This window comes from Phycodurus eques, chromosome 15, assembly GCF_024500275.1.
Source record: "Phycodurus eques isolate BA_2022a chromosome 15, UOR_Pequ_1.1, whole genome shotgun sequence".
NCBI classification, from domain to species: Eukaryota; Metazoa; Chordata; class Actinopteri; order Syngnathiformes; family Syngnathidae; genus Phycodurus; species Phycodurus eques.
In genome coordinates this window covers 17,512,119-17,532,951 of record NC_084539.1, presented here as the reverse complement: position 1 = coordinate 17,532,951, position 20,833 = coordinate 17,512,119, and the positions used below count along the sequence as shown (strand labels likewise).

At 40.1% G+C, this 20,833-nt stretch overlaps 1 protein-coding gene across 1 annotated transcript; it reads left to right on the top strand.

The window, feature by feature from the left end:
• Positions 1–454: 454 nt before the first annotated feature.
• pdcl (phosducin-like) lies at positions 455–20,517 on the top strand. The gene is made up of 15 exons (XM_061699275.1): positions 455–634; positions 723–806; positions 3,443–3,559; positions 6,293–6,433; positions 6,565–6,708; positions 6,792–6,973; positions 7,613–7,696; positions 7,855–8,101; positions 9,074–9,360; positions 10,395–10,542; positions 10,998–11,331; positions 11,433–11,458; positions 14,321–14,503; positions 16,815–16,996; positions 17,909–20,517. The coding sequence occupies exons 1-15, from the start codon at positions 628–630 to the stop codon at positions 18,473–18,475; spliced, it is 2,733 nt and encodes a 910-aa protein (XP_061555259.1). The 5' UTR covers positions 455–627; the 3' UTR covers positions 18,476–20,517.
• Positions 20,518–20,833: the final 316 nt, after the last annotated feature.

The following is a 20,833-nucleotide window of genomic DNA, read 5'->3' as shown; positions in this document are numbered from 1 at the left end:
AACCAGCCATAACATGAGGTACACTTCCACAGTTGAGGGGGGAAAATGCAAAGGTTCAAGGATGTTCTGCTCTGAAGGAATGACAGGTTTCTGACTAGCTTGCTTGCCATCATTCTGAGTGCTATTTTATAACATGGTAATATATATATATTAAAAAAAAAGGGCAGTATTGTGGTTTGCGCTGGGTCCTGCTGAGAGTTGTTAAGTACAAACGTATTTTAAATTGTATAGGTATTAATAAATTCTGATTAATGATTTTTTGTGGTAGGTTCCACTGCATCCTACTGAGAGCTGTTTCCAATGAACGCTATTTATTGAGTGGTGCAGCGAAGTGTTTCCCTCATGTCATTGTTTGTGAGTGTAGGCAGGGGGAGATGTCGCGCTCGCCTCCCAGGGCCCGCCTCTCTCTCTCTCTCTCTCTCTCTCTCTCTCTCTCACTCACTCTCTCTCTCACTCGCTCACTCACTCTCACTCTCTCACTCGCTGCCGGCAGGTGAAAGCTCTCCACGGCGTGCTGGTTCTCCCACAAGCCGGTGCTAACCTGCCGATTTACGACCTCTCGCTCGGATTTCGAAGCTGTGCTGTTTGTTTGCCGCTCTTGGAATGACACCGCGCTGAGTTGCTGTGATGAGATGTAAGTGAGAAAAGAATTGAAAAACTTGATTTCCTCATGTGTAATCCAAGTCTGTCTCTCTCTCTCGTTCTTCCTCCCCGGCGAGTAGCCTCTTTCCTCGGATATTTGTGCGCTCTTCTCCTGCTGCTGCGGGAACCTGCGTGCCACGGGGATGAGGTGACATCAGGCACAGGTCGGTGAAAGTTTACCCGGTCAATTTGCACTTTTGCAACATCACACGACACTTTTACCGCAGTGGAAGGAATGTGGACATTAAGCATGCCCGTTAAGACACACCCCAGCAAGTCCTTTTCATCCCCTACTGCTTGGTGAACTTAAAGTATGCTTAACATGAACATTTAACATTTATTTTGAACAATCATGCAATTGTAATAAGACATTAACCACAGTTAATATTAAGACTTAAACCAACAAAGGATGCTACGTCACACTATCTGCTGAATCGAGCTTTTGTTAATGATGAATTTGAGTGCAGACCTTCGGTAAGACTGTCCCTAACTTTGCACGAACGCCTGCTCTAGAAGTTCGATATTTTCATCAGTGGTGGTTCCAATATCAATTGGCAATGGAAAGATTTGCTCACAAAAACTGCAATGCTTCAACTGTCATATACTGATGCCTTCACCTTTGTCCGAATGATACCGCAAATGAAATAGCATTATAAAATTACGTGTTATTAAATTAAATTACAAGGTTATGAATGATTTGCAAAATCTTATTGAGGAGTGCATGTTTAATCAGCATCTGTCTGCAGTCCAGATGAGCCCTCTCTGGAAAGGACAAGTTGCTGTAGAAACATTTTTCTTGTCACAAAACAGACTTTTCCTGCAAAACCTGCATGTCTGACCAGTTTAACACGCACACACACACACAATATAGGATGGGTGTTAGCAGCTTTCAAACACGTGAACAAACAGTTTTGCCTTTGTCTCATCCCAGCCCACTGTAATCTTTACACAAGATTAAACAGTCGTACATTTTGTGCCTTTCCCTGTATGACGACATCTTACATTCTCTTCCGCCTCTGATCTTTTTTTTCCCACCGGTTGTGACGGTACACTCATCAGTAAGATGACTCTGGTCGCCTTTAGAGCGCATGGGCCAAGTGCACATAGCAGGCAGATGAGGTCTGTTAAGTGTCTTTGGGAAGGATGGGGGCCGAGAGGGGCATGCTGCAGCACGTTTGGAGACGAACCTTACGCTTTTTCCCCCACTGAGTCTGCACTGTAGAAGCAGTGGGTCACATTTGAAAGCAATTAGGAATAATTTAGCAGGATTAGTCTGGTCGGTTTATTCCACCTGTCTAGTCGTGTCTCAACCACACACTTTCACATAGACAGTCTCATACGTACTTCTTCTGTTTGTATAGTAACACAACCCTCACACTTTTTTTTTTTTTTTTTTTTTTTTTTTTTGTGTGTGCCCTACAGGGATCTGACTCAAAGGTTTATGTATCTGTAAAGATAAACACACTACACACAGTGTATTTTATTTCTGGCTCTGTGCGTCAGGTTCTCCCCGAGTTTATTTTACGTCATGTCATCTAATTATCGGAGGGATTGAGTCATTACATTGGCACCAAAATGCCACCGTTTATAACTGCTAAACGACATTTACAGGTTGTTGACTGGCTTTTCCATGGTGCAGTTGTACCAATTGAAGTATCCCACCCTGTCACTACAGTGTCAACACAATGTCAAAATCCTACATTTGTAGGTTATTTTAGTTTAATACGTAACACATAGAGTTAAGCTCAAAATTGTTAGATTTTTTTATTTTTTTTTTGTTGAATGTTTTGAGCTGGAAATGACAGAATTGGGACAAGACTGTAAGAAGTTGTCTGAAGAGATTTTGATTTAAAAATATTGCCTATTTTTCTAAATGAAAAAAAATATATATACACGATTTTATCAGATATTACTGAGTAAACTTGATCTTTTGCACCATTTTAAAATATTTTAAATTCTACCTTGATTTAGAGCATTAAAATTAACTACAAAGTTTTTTTAAAAAATGCACATGCTGTATTTATAATGATCATGAGTAATTTTGGACATGGAACTAAAAAAAATCTTAACACATCTTAGCCTTGACATTTGTTTTCTTTTTTTTGAATTGAAACTGAATTGAAACTTAAGTCAAACTACATTTTAGCAATCTACCAGATGCAGTAGTGCCAATCATTCGTCGTATTGCATGTTGGCCCAGCCACTTGTTGCTAGGCAGAATTGGCGGGGCTCAATCAAAACTACCCCTGGGCAGCATTTGTCAGTCATGCCCACTAAAATTATTAAGGATTGTTTATACACATTGTATAGCAATGTAACCAGCACTGGGTACTAAGTATAAATGACATATTAAAAGAAAAAAAAAAAGAAACGTGTCATTTCTAGCTAGGGGATAACTCGCCATTAAACCAAAAATTCATTACAACTCAAAATCTGGCCAGGATATGTCATTTTGCGCACAATTGTACATTTCTAATTTCTCATTGTAAGTTTAGAAGATCTCTAAAGAATGAGAGACTTTGTTTTTCCCATCCAAATCCCAAAAGGAAGTGGATTCAATATGGCACTACGTCACGTATTTGGCTTCGTCATGTATTTGGCTTCTACAATTTTGTTTTCTACAACTTGTACTATAAGGTCCCTACGGTGGTGGCTGTTAATGACTTCTACAGCCATTAATACGTTTTTGTGTGTAAACCACATGCAGGGAGAAGCAGCTGTAAAAATAAAAGAGAGAAAAGAAAAAGATGCTTGGGTTTAAGTAGGTGACACTGACACTTGTTGACACTTGTCTCCCCAGTGAACCCGTGCTGCTACTTGCCCTGTCAGCACTGGGGTGTGTGCGTAAGATACGGAGACGACCGCTACGAGTGTGACTGCACCCGCACCGGCTACCATGGGGAGAACTGCACCGTCCGTGAGTCCACTCATCCCACGCCTCGCATCCGTGACCTCTCTTCATATCCTCTTTGGGAGAGAGAGAGGAATTTGAACTATCCCAGATGGAGAGGGTGAAAGGGGCCCCCTTATTGCTTGTAAATGAGAAAATAAGAGAATGTAGTCCGCCTTACAGTGTTTCACCTTAATAGTCTAGACCTAACCTTTATAGAACCAACGCACATATTTTACATTGACAAATCTCACGGCACAGCACCAAACAAACATGTCACTAAAAGCATATGGACTCAAATAATGATGATCTGGTTTCACTTTACTCACTCAGTGTGAAATCTGGGCCTGTTTCGTTCAACGCAGAGCTATCTTTCTGTTGTATGAATGGCAGCAGGTAAATACAAAGGTTAATTGTACCTTCTGCCATCTAGTGGAAGAGCATTTAGTTGTTTTGCCTGTCACTATACATCACTGGCATAGATAGATAAACAAAGATTCAGTACTTATAAATAAATGGGATTATGATAATGATTTACGATTACGAGATTACAATTACGAGAAATTGGATCATTTCTCACAGCACAACTGATTATCCTTCAAGGCACACTAATTAGCCATGAGAGATGTTTTGGAGAATTGTGTGAATCGCCAAACTATAAAATAAAATAAAATAAGAAACCTGACCACCTCAGGGGTGGGCTGGCTTTTGTGCTCAATGACCACATGTAATTTATAAAGTAGATTTGTAGTTATGGTTTATTATTAACAATAAATAAATTAATCAATTCTTTAGTAAAATAATAAAATGTACAGTATATGGATTGCTTTTTGTTAAACCTATTTTATTGTATTTAAATTAAATACATTAATCAATTATTTAATTAGATAAATTCATGAAAAATTAATAAAAAATCATTTACATTTTACTGAAACAATTATAGGGAAAAGGGCTAAAGTGATACAACAAATATTACAGGATCATTTAAATTCTTGGTTGGCTACATTACAGAACGGAGCGGGCCACATGCGGTGCGTGAGCCATACTTTGCCCACCCCTGGTCTAGTCCCAAATATGTGAAGGGAGCATGGTAGCAGCCTCCAGCTGTGCCGCTCGGCTTCACACAAACAAGGAGACCTCACACATCACGCTGTTCCGTTAAGCGCGGTACACACATACCGACAATTGGGCCAAATTTGAGCTTTTGATGCACGAGTGATCAGTTCGGGCTGGCAGGCACCCCAAATAGGGCCAGTTGAAGTCTGGGTCCCGTTCCGTCTCTGGTCCAGCACCTTTTCAAAGACTTTTGAGTTAAGGTAAAATATACAAATACAATATATACAGGGCTTGACATTAACACCCACCATCTTGCCAAATGTGGGTAAATTTCCGCAGTGCCTGGCAGCACCGTCACTCCCACGAGCCACTTTGGCACCTTGCATTTCCATCCATCCATCCATTATCTTTTACTGCTTATCCTCACTAGGGTTGCGGGCTGCTGGAGCCTATCCCAGCTATCGGCAAAAAATGATTCTGTCCACTTATTTCAGTTGTACATCTTAAATATGTATACATTATTGCACACCGTCCAGGAGTATTTTCCTCGCAAACGGTGGGGAATTGTTATGTAAGTGAATAGTGAAAGGCAGCAAAGCTACTAAGTTTGTTGCTGCAAGATTATGATGTGCTATTATCCTGCGGTGTGGGGTGAGTTAAGATTGTGAGTGGAGATATGGTTATGTGTGTCGTGGTGTGCTGTATTGGTCATCTCAAGTACACCACACACTGTAAAAGCGGTAAGGACACACTGCGATTTTCTTTCATTATAAGGTGTCTCACATTTTAAAAATCGATTTAGACGTTTAAAGTTTTTGTTTACCCCGCTTTATGCAATCCCGTTTGTCAATGACACTAAACCGTTTCTGTAATAGTGAAGTGAAAGAAAATGTCAGGACTGCAATAAAGAAAAGTCAAGCAGTCATTAAACTGACTCGTGAATGCTTGTGTTCTCGTTCTCTAGTCAGAGATGACCTAAAGCTTAACCAGCCTCACTTGACAATCATTAGCGGCAGGTTAATGTTTGCTTGTTTACAAATGGCACTAATTGATTCTCACCACCATGCTCCGCCCGCAGGCCCCCACACAATGGCAAATAATAGAATTATTCCACAATTTAGTTCCACCCATCTGTCTAGTTTACATAGTCCAAATTTTGCAGCAATAGCAAAAAATATCTCGAGGCGAAATCAATCTTTGAAAGACCTACAAATGACCCTAAAATATTTGCTTCATACCAAAATGGCAGACTTCCTGTGTATGTTCTTGATTGGGTTCTTGAGACTTTTTTTGTGTGTCTAGACATGCATACCAAATGTTATTCGGGGGCTGAATTAAAACACCAACAACCAAAAGAGTGCTATTGAGGCAATTTATGTGGATCCCACCTGCGAGCACTAAGAAAATCAATGTTATATAGATGAATGTTTGAATCTGATAGATTTTAATTACTACTCTGAATTAAATGCGAAATACATATCATAAAGAGAGACAAAATCGGCATTAACAGGATTTTGAGACAAATTTATTTATACACATTTATTTTGCAATTGAATTATTACTTGATGTTAAATACGATATACACATTAAAGAAAATTAATCTCAGCATTTAATAATGCCATCCATCTACAGGACCTAGCAGGGCACTGGCTGCCCCTCATAGCGAGTGTTCACTTTTGCTAACCCCTTGTTGTCCTCACACAGCGGAGCTCTGGACTCGGGTGCATGGCCTCCTGAAACCCAGGCCGGACACAGTGCAGTACATCCTCACCCACTTCCGCTGGCTCTGGGACGTCGTCAACAACACCTTCCTGAGGGACGTTCTGATGCGACTTGTCCTGACAGGTCCCGAGTCCCTCCAGAACAGAAATTTCATTTAAATGCTTCGACACATTTCAAACATACAGTATTGTTTTGCTTCTGTGTCTGTGTGTGTGTGCGTGCGTGTGTGTGTGTGTGCGCGCCTGTGTGAGCAGTGCGGTCCAGCTTAATCCCCAGCCCTCCAACCTACAACTCAAAATATGGTTACCTCAGCTGGGAGTCCTACTACAATCTAAGCTACTACACTCGAATTCTTCCACCAGTGCCTGAAGACTGTCCTACACCTCTGGGTGTCAAAGGTTACCTTAATACATGGAGGAACATCAGTGTTTGTTGTTATTAATAAGACAGCAAAAAGTTTGTGACGGTCTGTATTTATTAGGCAAAGCTGGGCTGCCCGACCCTGAGCTGCTAGTGGAGAAGCTGCTGAAGCGAAGGAAGTTCAGGGCCGACCCACAGGGTTCCAACCTCATGTTTGCCTTCTTCGCGCAGCACTTTACCCACCAGTTCTTCAAGACCTACAACCGCATGGGCCTGGGCTTCACAAAGGCCCTATCGCACGGGGTCAGTTCATGCAAGTCCATTTAACATGCTGATGTTGTGTTTTTTCTTAACTCCAGTACAAAGTGCTTGCTAAGAAAATCAAAATGGGATTGTCATAGTGTATAATATAAACATGTAAAAGAATATGTACAAATCTGGGGAGCATATTGTCAGTTAAGTAGATGTTTAAATGTTAATTTGAAACAGTGCCAAGAAGGGACCCTTTGGGACCGCAGTAATTAACAGACTCTGGAAAATAGAAGTACTTCTGCTATGTAGATCCATGGTTCTAAACTGTTCTCACCCCTGGGACAACTTTTTCCTCATAAAGGTTACGACTTTACTCTCGGAAAATGTTTACGTCTCGTGATATCACAACTTTATTCTTGTAAAACTAGCAGTTTTTGGTCATATTCCAACTTTTTTTTTAATATTCCAATGTTTTTCATTATTCTTGTACTATTTCAACATTATCATATCACAACTTCTTTCTAAAAAAAAAAAAAAAAAAAAAAAAAAAAAGCAGCATCCTTGCAACATTTTTCGTACTGCAATTTTTCATTCTGAATTAGTACGTTTTCCTTTATATCTTGCCTTTTATTTTAAAAAATGTGATTATTTAAAACTAGACAGAGTATTATTCTGATATTTTTTGCACAGGTGGATGCGGGGCACGTTTACGGAGATAACCTGGAGCGGCAACTTAAGCTTCGACTTTTAAAAGACGGGAAACTTAAATATCAGGTGGAGTAAAGCCCTCGTACATTAATTATAAATTCACTAATTTATGGCTTATTTTAGCTGCTACCAGCTAGTTAGCATGCTTTTGGTGCTAAATGTTTGTAATATCAAAATACATGTTAAGTGTTAGGACCTTGTTTTGCTGCTGTTTTCCCCATTAGTTGATTGATGGAGAGATGTACCCTCCCTCTGTAGCTGAAGCCCCCGTCAAGATGAGCTACCACCAGGGCGTGGCCCCCGAAGATCAGTTCGCTATCGGCCAGGAAGTGTTCGGACTCCTGCCCGGTTTGGGATTGTATGCCACGCTGTGGTTGAGGGAGCACAACCGTGTGTGCGACCTCCTAAAAGCCGAGCATCCCAGCTGGGATGACGAGCAGCTGTTTCAGACCACGCGACTCGTCATCATTGGTGAGCAATTTAACGTTTATTTTAATTTTATATTTAATTAAACTAAAATGTAAGCTATCTGCCAGGGACAGAAATGTAATTTTTTAAAATCAAGTAATTAATTAATTTATTTATTTTCATGGTGGTATCTCACATTTGTCCATCTACAGTATTTGTTGTAGGCAGGGTTCATATGGCGCAATCATGACAGCTTATTTATATTGTATATAACTAGTGGCTGACAGCAAAACACATTTATGTATACCCAATTACGCATTAATGTTGCAATCTAATTATTGCTCTCTACTAATTATAAACCACACAATGGAAAGATATACCACTTTATTTAGATATATTAGAGGTGCAACAATTAATTGATTATTGGACAACTTAATGAATCAACAACTATTTTGATCCTTGATTAATCGTTTAGAGACGTTTAACTTGTCCAGCCTCTCACCAGTGAATATTCTGTAAAGGTTAAAATGTACTCCACCATAAACGCAGACTGATTATCTTTGTGTTTCATCAAAACAAGACATTTGCAAACATCTATTACTTTTGAAAACAATCAACATCTTTGCCCATTTTCTGACATATTACGGACCAAACCATTAGCTGAATCATAATCAAATCATGTGCATTTTTCTGCACTGTCAATTTGAAATAATGCCTTGTTTTTGAATCGAGGGATGGAAATTAAAAGTTTTGTATCCAAGTCGTCGAAAAAATAATTGACAGATTAATTGAATTGATTATTAAAATAATCATAAGTTGAAGCCGGCCGGGCAGCACAGTGGCCCAAAAAAAAGGATTTTTTTTCATTCAGGGCAAAAGGGGATGTGCTTGAGTACCATGTGTTCTATGTGTGCAAGTGCCTGCAATGTACTGTATATACTTCATGAATTTTGCAATTAGATCATATTAAATGTCAAACACCAACATTTGACCCCCCTTTCATGTGGTTGTCATTGCACTTCTTGCCCTCCCTAGGTGAGACCATCCGAATAGTGATCGAAGAATACGTGCAGCACCTCAGCGGCTACCTGCTGCAGTTAAAGTTCGACCCCACCCTGCTCTTCCATGCCCAGTTCCAGTATGGGAACCGCATCGCCCTGGAGTTCAGCCAGCTCTACCACTGGCACTCATTGATGCCCGACAGCTTCCGTATTGACGGAGATGAGCTCTCCTACCCGCAGTTCCTCTTCAACATGTCCGTGCTCACACGTTACGGTGTGGACAAGCTGGTGGACGCCTTTTCCCGGCAAGTGGCTGGCCAGGTAACGAGCACTCAGACAGTAGGGTAATCCAGTCTGATGAAATAGTCGAATACCAGAGTGAATCTTTTATAACAATCACACTCGGTCTTCCAGTGTTCTTGGTTCAGTATTCCTTGACAGTTTGTGGTCGGGCATGACTTGACGGTTCGTTTGAACAGTTACACTATGTTTGCGTCACTGCGATTGGCAGGTGACCAGTCTGGCATGACGCAATCATCTTGAGAAAAAGCGGTAACAGAAACAGATGTAGTAGATTCAATTCCCTCTGATTTAAGGGGGACATACAGTAATCCCCCGCTTATTCGTGATTGGCTATTCGCTACTTTACCTATTCTCGGTTTCTGAGCTCTTTCTTTAATACTCTAACATGTTCCAAAATGGCGCCAAAGCCTTTTCTAAATAGGAATCGCTTTCAAAGAAGTATGTCAAAGGGATACATCTCCACTGAGAGACGAGCTTTGTATGTAGGGGAGGAGCTACATTTAGCCTGGGTTGTTACGGATTCTATTTGCCGTATGCATATTAAGCATTTATGTTTTTTTTTTTTTTTTTTTTTTTAAAAGGTAATGTTGTAAAATGAGTTTGAAATTATATTGAAGTGTTTTGGGACCATAGTTTGTGGTATATTCACCGTATAAATCATTAATTTAGGCAATTATGAACATTTTAAGAGCAGCAACAATTACTAGCATATTTTTCAATATTTGCTGCATTATGCATTATTTCCATATTTAAAAACAGCCCATATGTGTTTTAATATGAATCTAATATGATTTAGAATTGGTGCAGAGGTAATTTTTCTTTTCTAACGTTCCAAGGGGGTACTGTTGAGTAAATAAATAAAAAAGTAAATGAAAGTATAAACAAAGTATAGGGGATGATGTCAGAGAAATTAAGTGCTTTGATGCCGTGCCGTCACATTATAATTTTCCCTGAATGATAATAACTAGATAATGTCAGTTCCCTCAGAAATTGCATGTGAAAGCTGACAAAGTCTATGGTGGTCACATGGGTCCCATTTGTTTTTCCCTCAGATAGGCGGGGGCCACAACATCAACCCTGTGGTGACGCCTGTAGCCGTGAGGACCATCAGGGAGTCGCGGCAGCTGCGCATGCAGCCCTTCAACGAGTACAGGAAACGCTTCAACCTCAAGCCATACACGTCCTTCAGAGAGTTCACAGGTGAGCTAAAGAAAGTGAGCGGCCGCCGAAAAGCATGTGATTGATACATTTGACAAGAAAGTGAGACAAGTTGAAAATACATGCTCGGGATAACTGACACCCCAGAGAAGTGGCCCAACCCTTGCTGTTCATTATTGGCAGTGTGTGTCGTGATGTGAATTGGTGTACAGAGGAATAACAGTTACGCGTTTCAACTTATTTTCACGACTCAAAACAACTCTGGATTTGACTTTGGGGTCCGTTTATTTTATTATTTAATTGCGTTTTGCAACAATATGCTGCCTCTGCAAGAAGAAGATTTTTCAGCTATCCAAACCGGTCCCCCCGGTTTGGATAGTTGAAACGTGAGGGGCAACTTCACATTGTAAATCCATTCGTCTACGGTAGCAAAACCATGGCTAGGATAGTAATGACTGAAAATGTGATTCTATCTTTGGATGACTTTTATTTGGCAGACAACGAGGAGATAGCGCTCATTCTTGAGGAGTTCTACGGCGACATTGACGCTCTTGAATTTTACCCCGGCATGCTGCTGGAGAGTCCCCAGCCAGGGTCCATATTCGGAGAGAGCATGGTGGAGATGGGCGCGCCGTTCTCCCTCAAAGGCCTCCTGGGCAACCCCATCTGCTCCCCCGAGTACTGGAAGCCCAGCACTTTCGGGGGCCGTGTGGGCTTTGACATCGTCAACTCTGCCACGCTGAAGAACCTGGTGTGCCTCAATTCCAGGACGTGCCGTTACGTGGCATTCCGAGTGCCGCCAGAGGAGCGAAGCGTTAGGACGGATGAGTTGTGACATGTTTTAACGGCATTTTACAGTCCCCTATAGTGCAAATGGGCTTCAAACAAAATGAGCCGTTCCTCATGAGGCAACGCAGTGTGTTTGAACACAGGATCCGCAGTTCACCACGACACAGCCGTGTTATTTTTTGCAGCCTCGCACTTGGAACTTAAGCCAGGAAATCAACACAGTGTTTGGATGCAAACGTGGGTCTCGCAGTCCTGGGATGAAAGTCTGTCTTATAGAGGTTCAAAAAGAAAAACTTCGAGACAAGCTGTAGTCACGCAGTGGTTGAAAGTGCGTTCATTAAAATTGGAGGAGATCCAAGTCTTTGTTTTGCTTCTTTTCATTTTCCTCCACCTTTTGCGGCCTCCTTTGGCACAGTCACTTCCCGCCCTCCATTCGCTGCCAGTCTTGTTTCTTTTGGCGAGAGACGGAAAACTGAGAGCGACCATGAAACAGGAGAACTTAATCACAGGATGTAAAATGTTGATTTAAAAAAAAACAAAAAAAAAGTGTTTCTCACAGCACATATTATTTTGATAACATAAGCTGCATTGTAGATACCGCAAGTGAACTTGTTTAAATGCTTATCTGTATGATTATTTTAGCCTGTCCGCAGTGGCCTTCCTTTTCATATTATTGTTATAAGAGCAGCACAAGCACCGCGGGTCCTCAGTTACGACGATACCGAAATACATTTTGAGGTTAATGATGGCACGCGATAAACTAGTTTTGCTGTTTTTTGTACAAATATTTGCTGTAACATGTTGATATTACTGTATTATTATTATTATTATTACAAGTTATTCAAGCAGGCTGCAGGATGGTAGCGGTGTTGTTTGCACATCTGCAAATTCCTTCCTGTGTGGCATTTGCAAGTTGTCCCTGTTGTGGGGTTTCTCTGGGTGCTTTGGCTTCCTCAGACGTACAAAACACCCACCTCATTGAAGACTCTTATTTGTCCTTTGTGTGAATGGTTGTTCATCTGTACTATGTGCCCTGTTGTCGGTTGGCAACCAGTCCTGTGTGTACCCTGCGTCTCGCTCAAAATCACCTGGGATCGGCTCCCTAACTACAAGTGAGACAATAACATGTTTTTAAATTTGACCTAAAATGAGATCAGACAATGAAACAAATAATGCCAAATAAAAATTAAAAACTACATTTTGAATGAAAATATTTATTTTTGTGTTTAACGGTCTGTTCAAAATATTTGAACATTATCATAAAATAGTTTTTTAAAAATGAATGGAGTATTTCAGTGCAGACCTTAATTTAAATTTTTTTTTTTGCACAACACTAAGCAATTTAATCATCTTTTTGAATAAGTAAGAAATTTAACTGGCTAATATGCGCTCTCTCAAGAATTAACATTATAGATATCTGTAAAGTAATTGTGACTGGGCAAAATGACAGCTATGTAATTAAAATTTGCCTACTCAAAATTTAATTACAGATATCGGCCTAGGACAAACGACGGCATTTTTGGCATTCATGTGCATGGGATTCGTCATTACAGAGCTCATGCCCGGTTAATTGGACGCCGGAGTATGGCACAGGTGCGTGTCACTGCAACAGCGGATTTTCTGTGAAAATCATGAACGCATCACGTACAGTGACAGATTGAGGTTCATGGGAGTTAGCAATAGCATCCTAGCCGGAGTAGCATCACTGACGCTCGGCGGCACATTTAGCACTACTGCAACGAATTGGTCGTAAAACGAGGTAAGAGTCGGTTGTGTGCACATTTCCCCCACATTTTATTGTATTTTAAATGGGTGAGACTCGAGATAATATTCATTAAGCTATTTTAATGTAAAGTGAGCTCGTGGCTAAAGCTAACCTAGCTCACATTACGTTGTTTAGCCCTTGAGTAAATTCTCCTTCTTAATAAACGACATGATTGGATTAGTTTCTCTCCCGAGGAACTCTTGCTGCCATGTTAAAATGTATATTTAACGTCGTCAAGTTGACCGTTAATAATCATTTAAATACCATCTTGGTGACCATTTCATATTTATCCACTATCAGTACCACTAAAAACATAAATCAATTGAAAAATTGAAACTCAAAATAATGAAAAACAAAAGAACAACTGAGGAGTACATATGGTATTTACATGCTCTAGTTAACTTTGCGTGCGCCATCTATGGTCTAGTTTAAAATGCTAAACCTGAATTATAAATCTGCATTATAGTCTGGATGCCCTAATTTCACGTAAACTCTTTCTTTCTTTCTGGCAGATTAGATACATTTCATTCTCAATTATTACACTTCACTGAGCAATTCTGAATTAAGTTATGTGTGTGGGTGTATTTTGTTTTAGATGGTTTTTGTCTGACACAGCTGTCGTGTTCATACAAAACAACAGTCAAGTGAATAAGATGGTTGTTGATGCGCATACATTATTGTATTTATAGAGTGATAAGGCCTTATTAAAAATAGTGAAAGGATGTCATTGAACTGCAGATGTCCTCATGAAATTATATTAGTTTCGTAAAATAACTTTTCTGCTCTTGTTTTTAAGATTTTAGTAACATGGTGGAGTAACATGGCATGGTAACATGGCATGGTGGCATGCATGGAATGTTAATTGACAACTCTAAATTGCCCATAGGTGTAAATGTGAGTGCGAATGGTTGTTTGTTTCTATGTGCCCTGTGATTGGCTGGCAACCACTTCAGGGCGTACCCCGCTTCTTGCTCGAATATGGCTGGGATAGGCTTCAGCATACCCCTGACCCCAGTGAGGATAAGCGGTATGGAAAATGGATGGATGGATTATTCCAAATATTTATTTTCCTATTGTTTTCCTAAAATTACTGTTTTATTAATTGTAACATAACTTTTTTTTAAGCTTTCACTCGAGTAAAAATGAAGGCATTTTTTTTCTAGTAATGATGTGACTTTATGATATAATATTTATTCTTAATTCTAGGAAATATTTCAGCTAAGACACCATATCATAAGTGTGCGCCCGGGTAGCCAATCACGTGAGGTGTTGCCATGACGACGCTGGACGACAAGCTCCTCGGGGAGAAGCTGCAGTACTACTACAGCAGCAGCGAGGACGAAGGCAGCGATAACGAGGACGACGAGGGGCAGGCCAAAACCATAAGAGATGGCGCCGCCAATGAGCCTGAGCTTGACTACAGCGCTGACGGCAGCGCGGTCAACACTGGTAGCTCCTCCGAACACACTCCGATACCGTTAAACCCCACTATTCGCAAGGGACAGAGCCCTGCCGCTAATAGCAAAGCTCTTCGAGTGATTGACAAACCCTCAAGGGTTTTGGAATTGTCTATAGATGCCACAAGGTGGCGGTAAAGCACTTAAACTAGACGATCATAAAGCACTAACGCCATACGTCTCGCATGTACACAATTATAAACCGATGTTACATAAACGACTGTAATCAGTATTATCAACGCAAACTAGAACTAGTAGACATTCCAACAGCTTCTTCCCTCTTGCGATCAACTTCTTAAACACCTAACCTAAAATTCCATTACAACAAGCTGGCAATTTTTTGACTTGAGTTCGTTGTCACATTTCTGTGGGGCCAATTATGTATTACTCGTGCACTCACTGTAGTTGTCTCGCCATGCTGCACTATTTGCATATACTGGCCACTCATGCCAGAGTAGCATCTGCTCCATTTGCACACTGGTTGAGGAGTATCTGTAACATTTGCACAACCAACATTGTCCCAGATGATCGCACTACTCGTCACTTTAAACCGCATACACTCCTTGAACTCTCACCGCCCTTTGCACAATGGTCATTGCACCGGACTATTGCAATATTAGTCGTTCGAACTGCTCTAAGTGCTAGAGGACTCTGCATCTTTTTGCACAATTGTTTTTTGTCAATGTCTTGATGTCCCCAAAGTGTTCTGTAAATTGACTGTCTGTTGTACTAGAGCGGCTCCAACTACCGGAGACAAATTCCTTGTGTGTTTTGGACATACTTGGCAAATAAAGATGATTCTGATTCTGAATTAGATAGCTGGGATAGGCTCCAGCATGCCCGCGACCCTAGTGAGGATAAGCGGTATGGAAAATGGATGGGTAAATATCAACGATTTCCTTTCCATAGAACTTGCTCCATAGGTACATCGGTAAAGGTAAAAGACGAATCAACAGTCTTTTTTTCTGAATACAATCAAAATGTAGCGCAGCAGTACAGGTACTTATTTCTCAGGAAATGAGTAGCTACTTCTCTGCTCTTCTCCGCTTTGTGAAGTAACGTCAGAGCCTGGATTGGGAAAGTTCATTTTCTACGCGAACTAGTTCTTTTCAATTCACCGTTCCACAAATGAACTAGTTTAGTTCATAGTTCAAAATTTTTGAACTAAGTGCACCATTTCAAAAATGAACTATTTCATAGTTCTTTTTTGTTTTTGACGGGCTATTACCCTTAAGATACTGGCATTTCATTCTCCCATTCAGTCCACACTAGTAGCCGGCTGCAGCTTTCACCCTGCAATCTCAAAAACATGATAAAAATCTTGTTGCTTGAATGGTCTTTTTTTTAAATTAGGAATTAAAACGGGCGGCACGGAGGACGACTGGTTAGAGCGTCAGCCTCACAGTTCTGAGAACCCAGGTTCAATCCCCGGCCCCGCCTGTGTAGAGTTTGCATGTTCTCCCCGTGTCTGCGTGGGTTTTCTCCGGGCACTCCGGTTTCCTCCCACATCCCAAAAACATGCATGAATTGGAGACTCTAAATTGCCCGTAGGCATGACTGTGAGTGCGAATGGTTGTTTGTTTCTATGTGCCCTGCGATTGGCTGGCAACCAGTTCAGGGTCTACCCCGCCTCCTGCCCGATGACAGCTGGGATAGGCTCCAGCAAGCCCGTGACCCTAGTGAGGAAACGTGGCTCAGAAAATGGATGGATGGATGGAAGGAATTAAAACAAATGACGCAACACTGTATGAGAGGAACAATGGTGAAAGGACACTGGCTGACTATATTAACAAAATAGTTTATTTGATCTATTCTTATATTACAAAGCGAAATTCCATATCATGACAGTGTGATCGTACGGAGTTTTAACTAAAGCATTCTGACACAAACAATAATTTTTCTAGTAAACCTCATCAATTTTTATAATCGTGCTGTATTATGAAAGAATCACCAAAGAACACATTCACTCCCATTTACGCAGTATCCCTGAAGGCACCTTGCGTTCTCACGCGGCCGTAGCCGCACTGAATCAGTTGCCAATTACAGCATTGATCCGCCGACATGAAGGCTCGTATGTAGTGTACTCAGACGGGTTTCTCCTGGAAGTCGCAAACAAAACCTGGCTATCTTGAATGAAAATGAACTTTTCATTTGCAAACCGTTTTAGCGGCTTTTAAACAGTAACTTTTTAAAACCAGGGTATACCTTGAAAGAGGGAACCGGCCCATGCCGAGCTGGGAGTTCACTGTACATATGAAAAGGTACACCGATGTAAAATCGCAGCGGTTATTGTGATCATCCAGGACCAAAAGGTGTGATCAATGACTGGAGGAAGTACAAGCAGCTGGAGGTGGAGCAGAAGCAGGAGCAGAAGAACGAGATGGAGCGCCTGATCAAGAAGCTGTCCATGACGTGCCGCTCTGACCTGGACCTGGAAAAAGACAAGGAGAAGCAGAAGGAGCTGCAAGAGAAAATCAAAGGCAAAGTAAGTCACGTAGCCGAGCAAAAACTGCAGCGTCCTTCTTCATACAATAAGTCTCGCCCTTCTTCTTCTGCAGCAGCATTTGTTTAGCCACTAAATGCAACTCTTTTACACAGAGAGCCAGATTCCAAACTATTTCCCTTTTTTTCCCCTGTAAAAAAATTGGACAAAATTTGATTCACCCCCCCTTAAAATTATGCTTTTTTTTCCCCTCTTAAAAATAGCCTTTACAATGTAAGAAGTGGCAGTTATCTTCAAGCCCTTCTCTTAATTGCCCCTCAGTGCTTTGGAGGAGGATTTACAAGGACGGTGTACATCTGTGTTGGGTAGTTTGAGCAAGTCCTGTAAACACGGCGTGTAGAACAACGCAATCGTTCAAAACCGCAAAAGACGAGCCGCTCTTCCGCAATGCGGGAGATTTTGTGCAAAGAGCCCATTTTATTCCTGTAAATTAATAACTTATTTCTTTCGTAATCAAGATTACATTTTGGATTTAAGACTTTTGTCCCTGTAAATGCTGACATCTTTCTAAAAAAAAAACAATACAACTTAAAATGCCATGCTCTTAACATGGCATTTTGTTCTCATAAATTAACTTTTTTTCATGTTACAAATAAGGTGCAAAAGTAATTTTCCTTGAGAATAAAATCTTATTAACAGAAAAATATTTAATTGAGAAGAATAAAATGGCCATTTTAGGAGAATAAAGTTATTTATGAAAAGAGGCCTAATTTTTATGATAATTGTGACAGAAAAAAGTAAAGTTCTCATAAATCCAGAAAGAAAAATGTGCTTTCCCCCCAGCCCCCTCCCCCTATTAATGTGCAACTTTTTTTTCCTCTGAAAATTATTCCTAAAATGTTGCAAACATTTTTTATTCACATTTTATTTTTCATCTACATTTCCTGCGCGCAGATGACCATGCAGGAGTACAACATCCTCCAGCAGGAAGAGGACGACGAGGACTTCCTGCAGCACTACCGCACACAGCGCATGGAGGAGATGCGGCGGCAGCTGTGTCGCGGCAAGCGCTTCGAGCACGTCCAAGAGCTGGCCGGCGGCGAGGACTTCCTGGAGGCGCTGGACGAGGAGGACAAGAACACGCCGGTCGTGATCCACATCTACGAGCCCGACGTGGTGGGCTGCGAGGCCATGAGCGGCAGCCTGGCGTGCCTGGCGCACGAGTACCCGCTGGTCAAGTTCTGCAGCGTGCGCAGCTCGGCCGTCGGCACCAGCGCGCTCTTCCGGGACAGCGCTCTGCCCGCCCTACTCGTCTACAAAGGCGGGGAGCTCATCGGCAACTTTGTGCGGCTCACCGACCAGTTGGGCGAGGACTTCTTCGCCGTGGACGTGGAGGCCCTGCTGCAGGAGTACGGCATGCTGCCCGAGAAGGTCCTCGCGGTCACCAAGACCGTCCGCAACGGCGCCATCATTCAGAGCAATCTCAGCGACGACGACGACTCTGACCTCGACATAGACTAGAGCGCTATCTGGCTTATATTCTGCATGGACTCTTTCCATGTCTTTCCCCCCCCCCACACACACTTTTTTTTTCTTGTAAATACACAATTTTCCCCCCCCCATAAATGTACAACTTTTTTCCTCCTAAAATCACTGTTATAAATAACTTCATAATAACTTTTTCAATATTAAGACTTTTTTTTCATAAATACCAAACTTTACCTTGATAAATCTACAAAATACATTTTATTCTAAATAAAGTAGGACTTTTTCTCATAAATGCCAATTTCATACACATAAAATTATTGCTATTTTTCCTCCTAAAATAACATTTGTTACACATTAATAACGATTCTGATACTATCGAGACTTGATAATGACTTTTTTCCACTTACAGTTCCAATTTGAAATTGCAACGTTATTTTCATAAATTAAGAGCTTTTTTAATATAATTTTGTCCTCATTTGTACCAACTTTCCCCCCTCATAAATTCACAGTCATGCATGGTAAATAAAAATTTTATAACTTCTGAAATTAATTTTTTTTCTCGTACGTGAATAACATTTTTCTGTTGATAGTAACTTTTTATTTTTATTGAGAAATGTGACAATTTCTTCAATTTCTTTCAAACTTAAGATTTTCTCAAAAATATATAGTATTTTCACGCAAATACTTTTTTTTTTTTTTTTTTTTTTTTTAAACGTCATCAAAATGTGAAACTTTATTCTGTTAAATTATAAAAAACATTTTCTTTTAGTCATCATTTGGGAAATATTTTTTCCCCTCAAACATTTGCAACTGTATTCTCCTAAAAATACATGGGTTAAAGCAATATCAGCGACGACGACTGACCAGCTAATATCCAGGTGACCTGTTGACATTATGCATGGACCCTTAACATTTTATTTTCTACTCACCAGCAGCAATGACTAAACAACAAAAACATCTACACTGAAAAATCATCATCAATCCATGTTTAAAGGGCCCACATGATGAAAACAGTTCCCAGCTGTCTTAACATGTTAGTGACGTTCTTCAATTAAAAATTCCCCAAGGATCGACAATAACAGTACACTTAACATCCACTTGTCACACTGTGGTTCAAATCACTCTTGGTTTTTGTTGTTTGTTTGTTTGTTTGGGGGTGGGGGTCTCAGTTCTGCTTTCGTTACCATGACAATCAGGGACAGAGCTAAGGCATGTAACAAAGTGAGCGAACACTTGGTGTTGCCAACTTAGTAACTTTGTAGCTAAATAAACTTATCTGAGACCTCTAGTGACTATAGAAAATAGAGACTGTGTGTCCAAACTATCAAAAAGTCAATTTTCCGTCACACAAGGTGTTCGTGTGATTTTTTTTTGCTTTTTTTTTTTTTTTGCAAGTCTATTTATTTATTTGTGTTTTTTAAAAAAAATAACTTTCCTGCTTTTGCTAGCATCCTAATATTAAATGGCTTTCTCAAATAGCGAGCCTTCAACCCACATGGACCTCAATTAGATTGTTTTCTAACTTTTGTCTGTGTTGCAATGTTTCAATTATTGTTGGGGGGGGTGGAAAAAAAGAAAGCAAACAATGTTGACTCCCATGCTGCTTGTATTTTTATTGACCGGGCCTGTCCAATATGGTAAAACATATTTTGTTTGATTGTTTTTATATAAAACATTCTTTTAGCAGGCATGTTTGGAGGGGACCTACAAACTAGAATTTATACAAAAAAAATCAAATTATTTTTTTCTTATGGTAAGGAATTCTAAGCTTTTTAGCAACACAAAACTATGTTGTTTTGCGGTTATATTTTATTCATATGAAACATTTTTGAGCAGGTTGGTTAAAGTCCCTGTAAAATAAGAATTAATTTAAGTCTGTTATATATTATACATATCTGTTATATTTTATACATATAATTTTTCAGCAGGCATATTTAGAGGGAGCTGAGAAACTACAATTCTTACCCCAAAAAGTTAGAGTTAGAAATTAATAGAGACAAGAAGTAGCATAGGAATTATTTGTAAGATTTTTATCTGAATGACCTGCATATAAAACATTTTTGGGCAGGCGTGTTTTGAGGAGGCCTAAAAAATATTCTTTATTATATATTTTAAATACATATACAATATAATGAAATAAAAACATTTTAAAAAGTAAATTGGGAATTAATCGTATTTTTCTTATTAGTAATACGAATATTTTTGTGCAGGGATGTTTAAAGAGGACCTAAAAACTTAATCCTATTTACTAAACGATAAAAACTTCGTACTATATGTATTTGTATAAAACATTTTTGATCTGGAATTTTTAGACTGGGCCTTATAACTATAGTTCTTGTATAACACAAAAACATATTTTAGCGCAAGTAATGAACTCATATTTGGATTCTA

Excerpts from the sequence above, each read along its gene's own strand:
- pdcl (XM_061699275.1), top strand. Across the intron at positions 8,102-9,073 it reads CACGCGACTCGTCATCATTG|GTGAGACCATCCGAATAGTG; the intron begins GTGAGCAATTTA and ends TGCCCTCCCTAG. Across the intron at positions 10,543-10,997 it reads GTCCTTCAGAGAGTTCACAG|ACAACGAGGAGATAGCGCTC; the intron begins GTGAGCTAAAGA and ends TTTATTTGGCAG.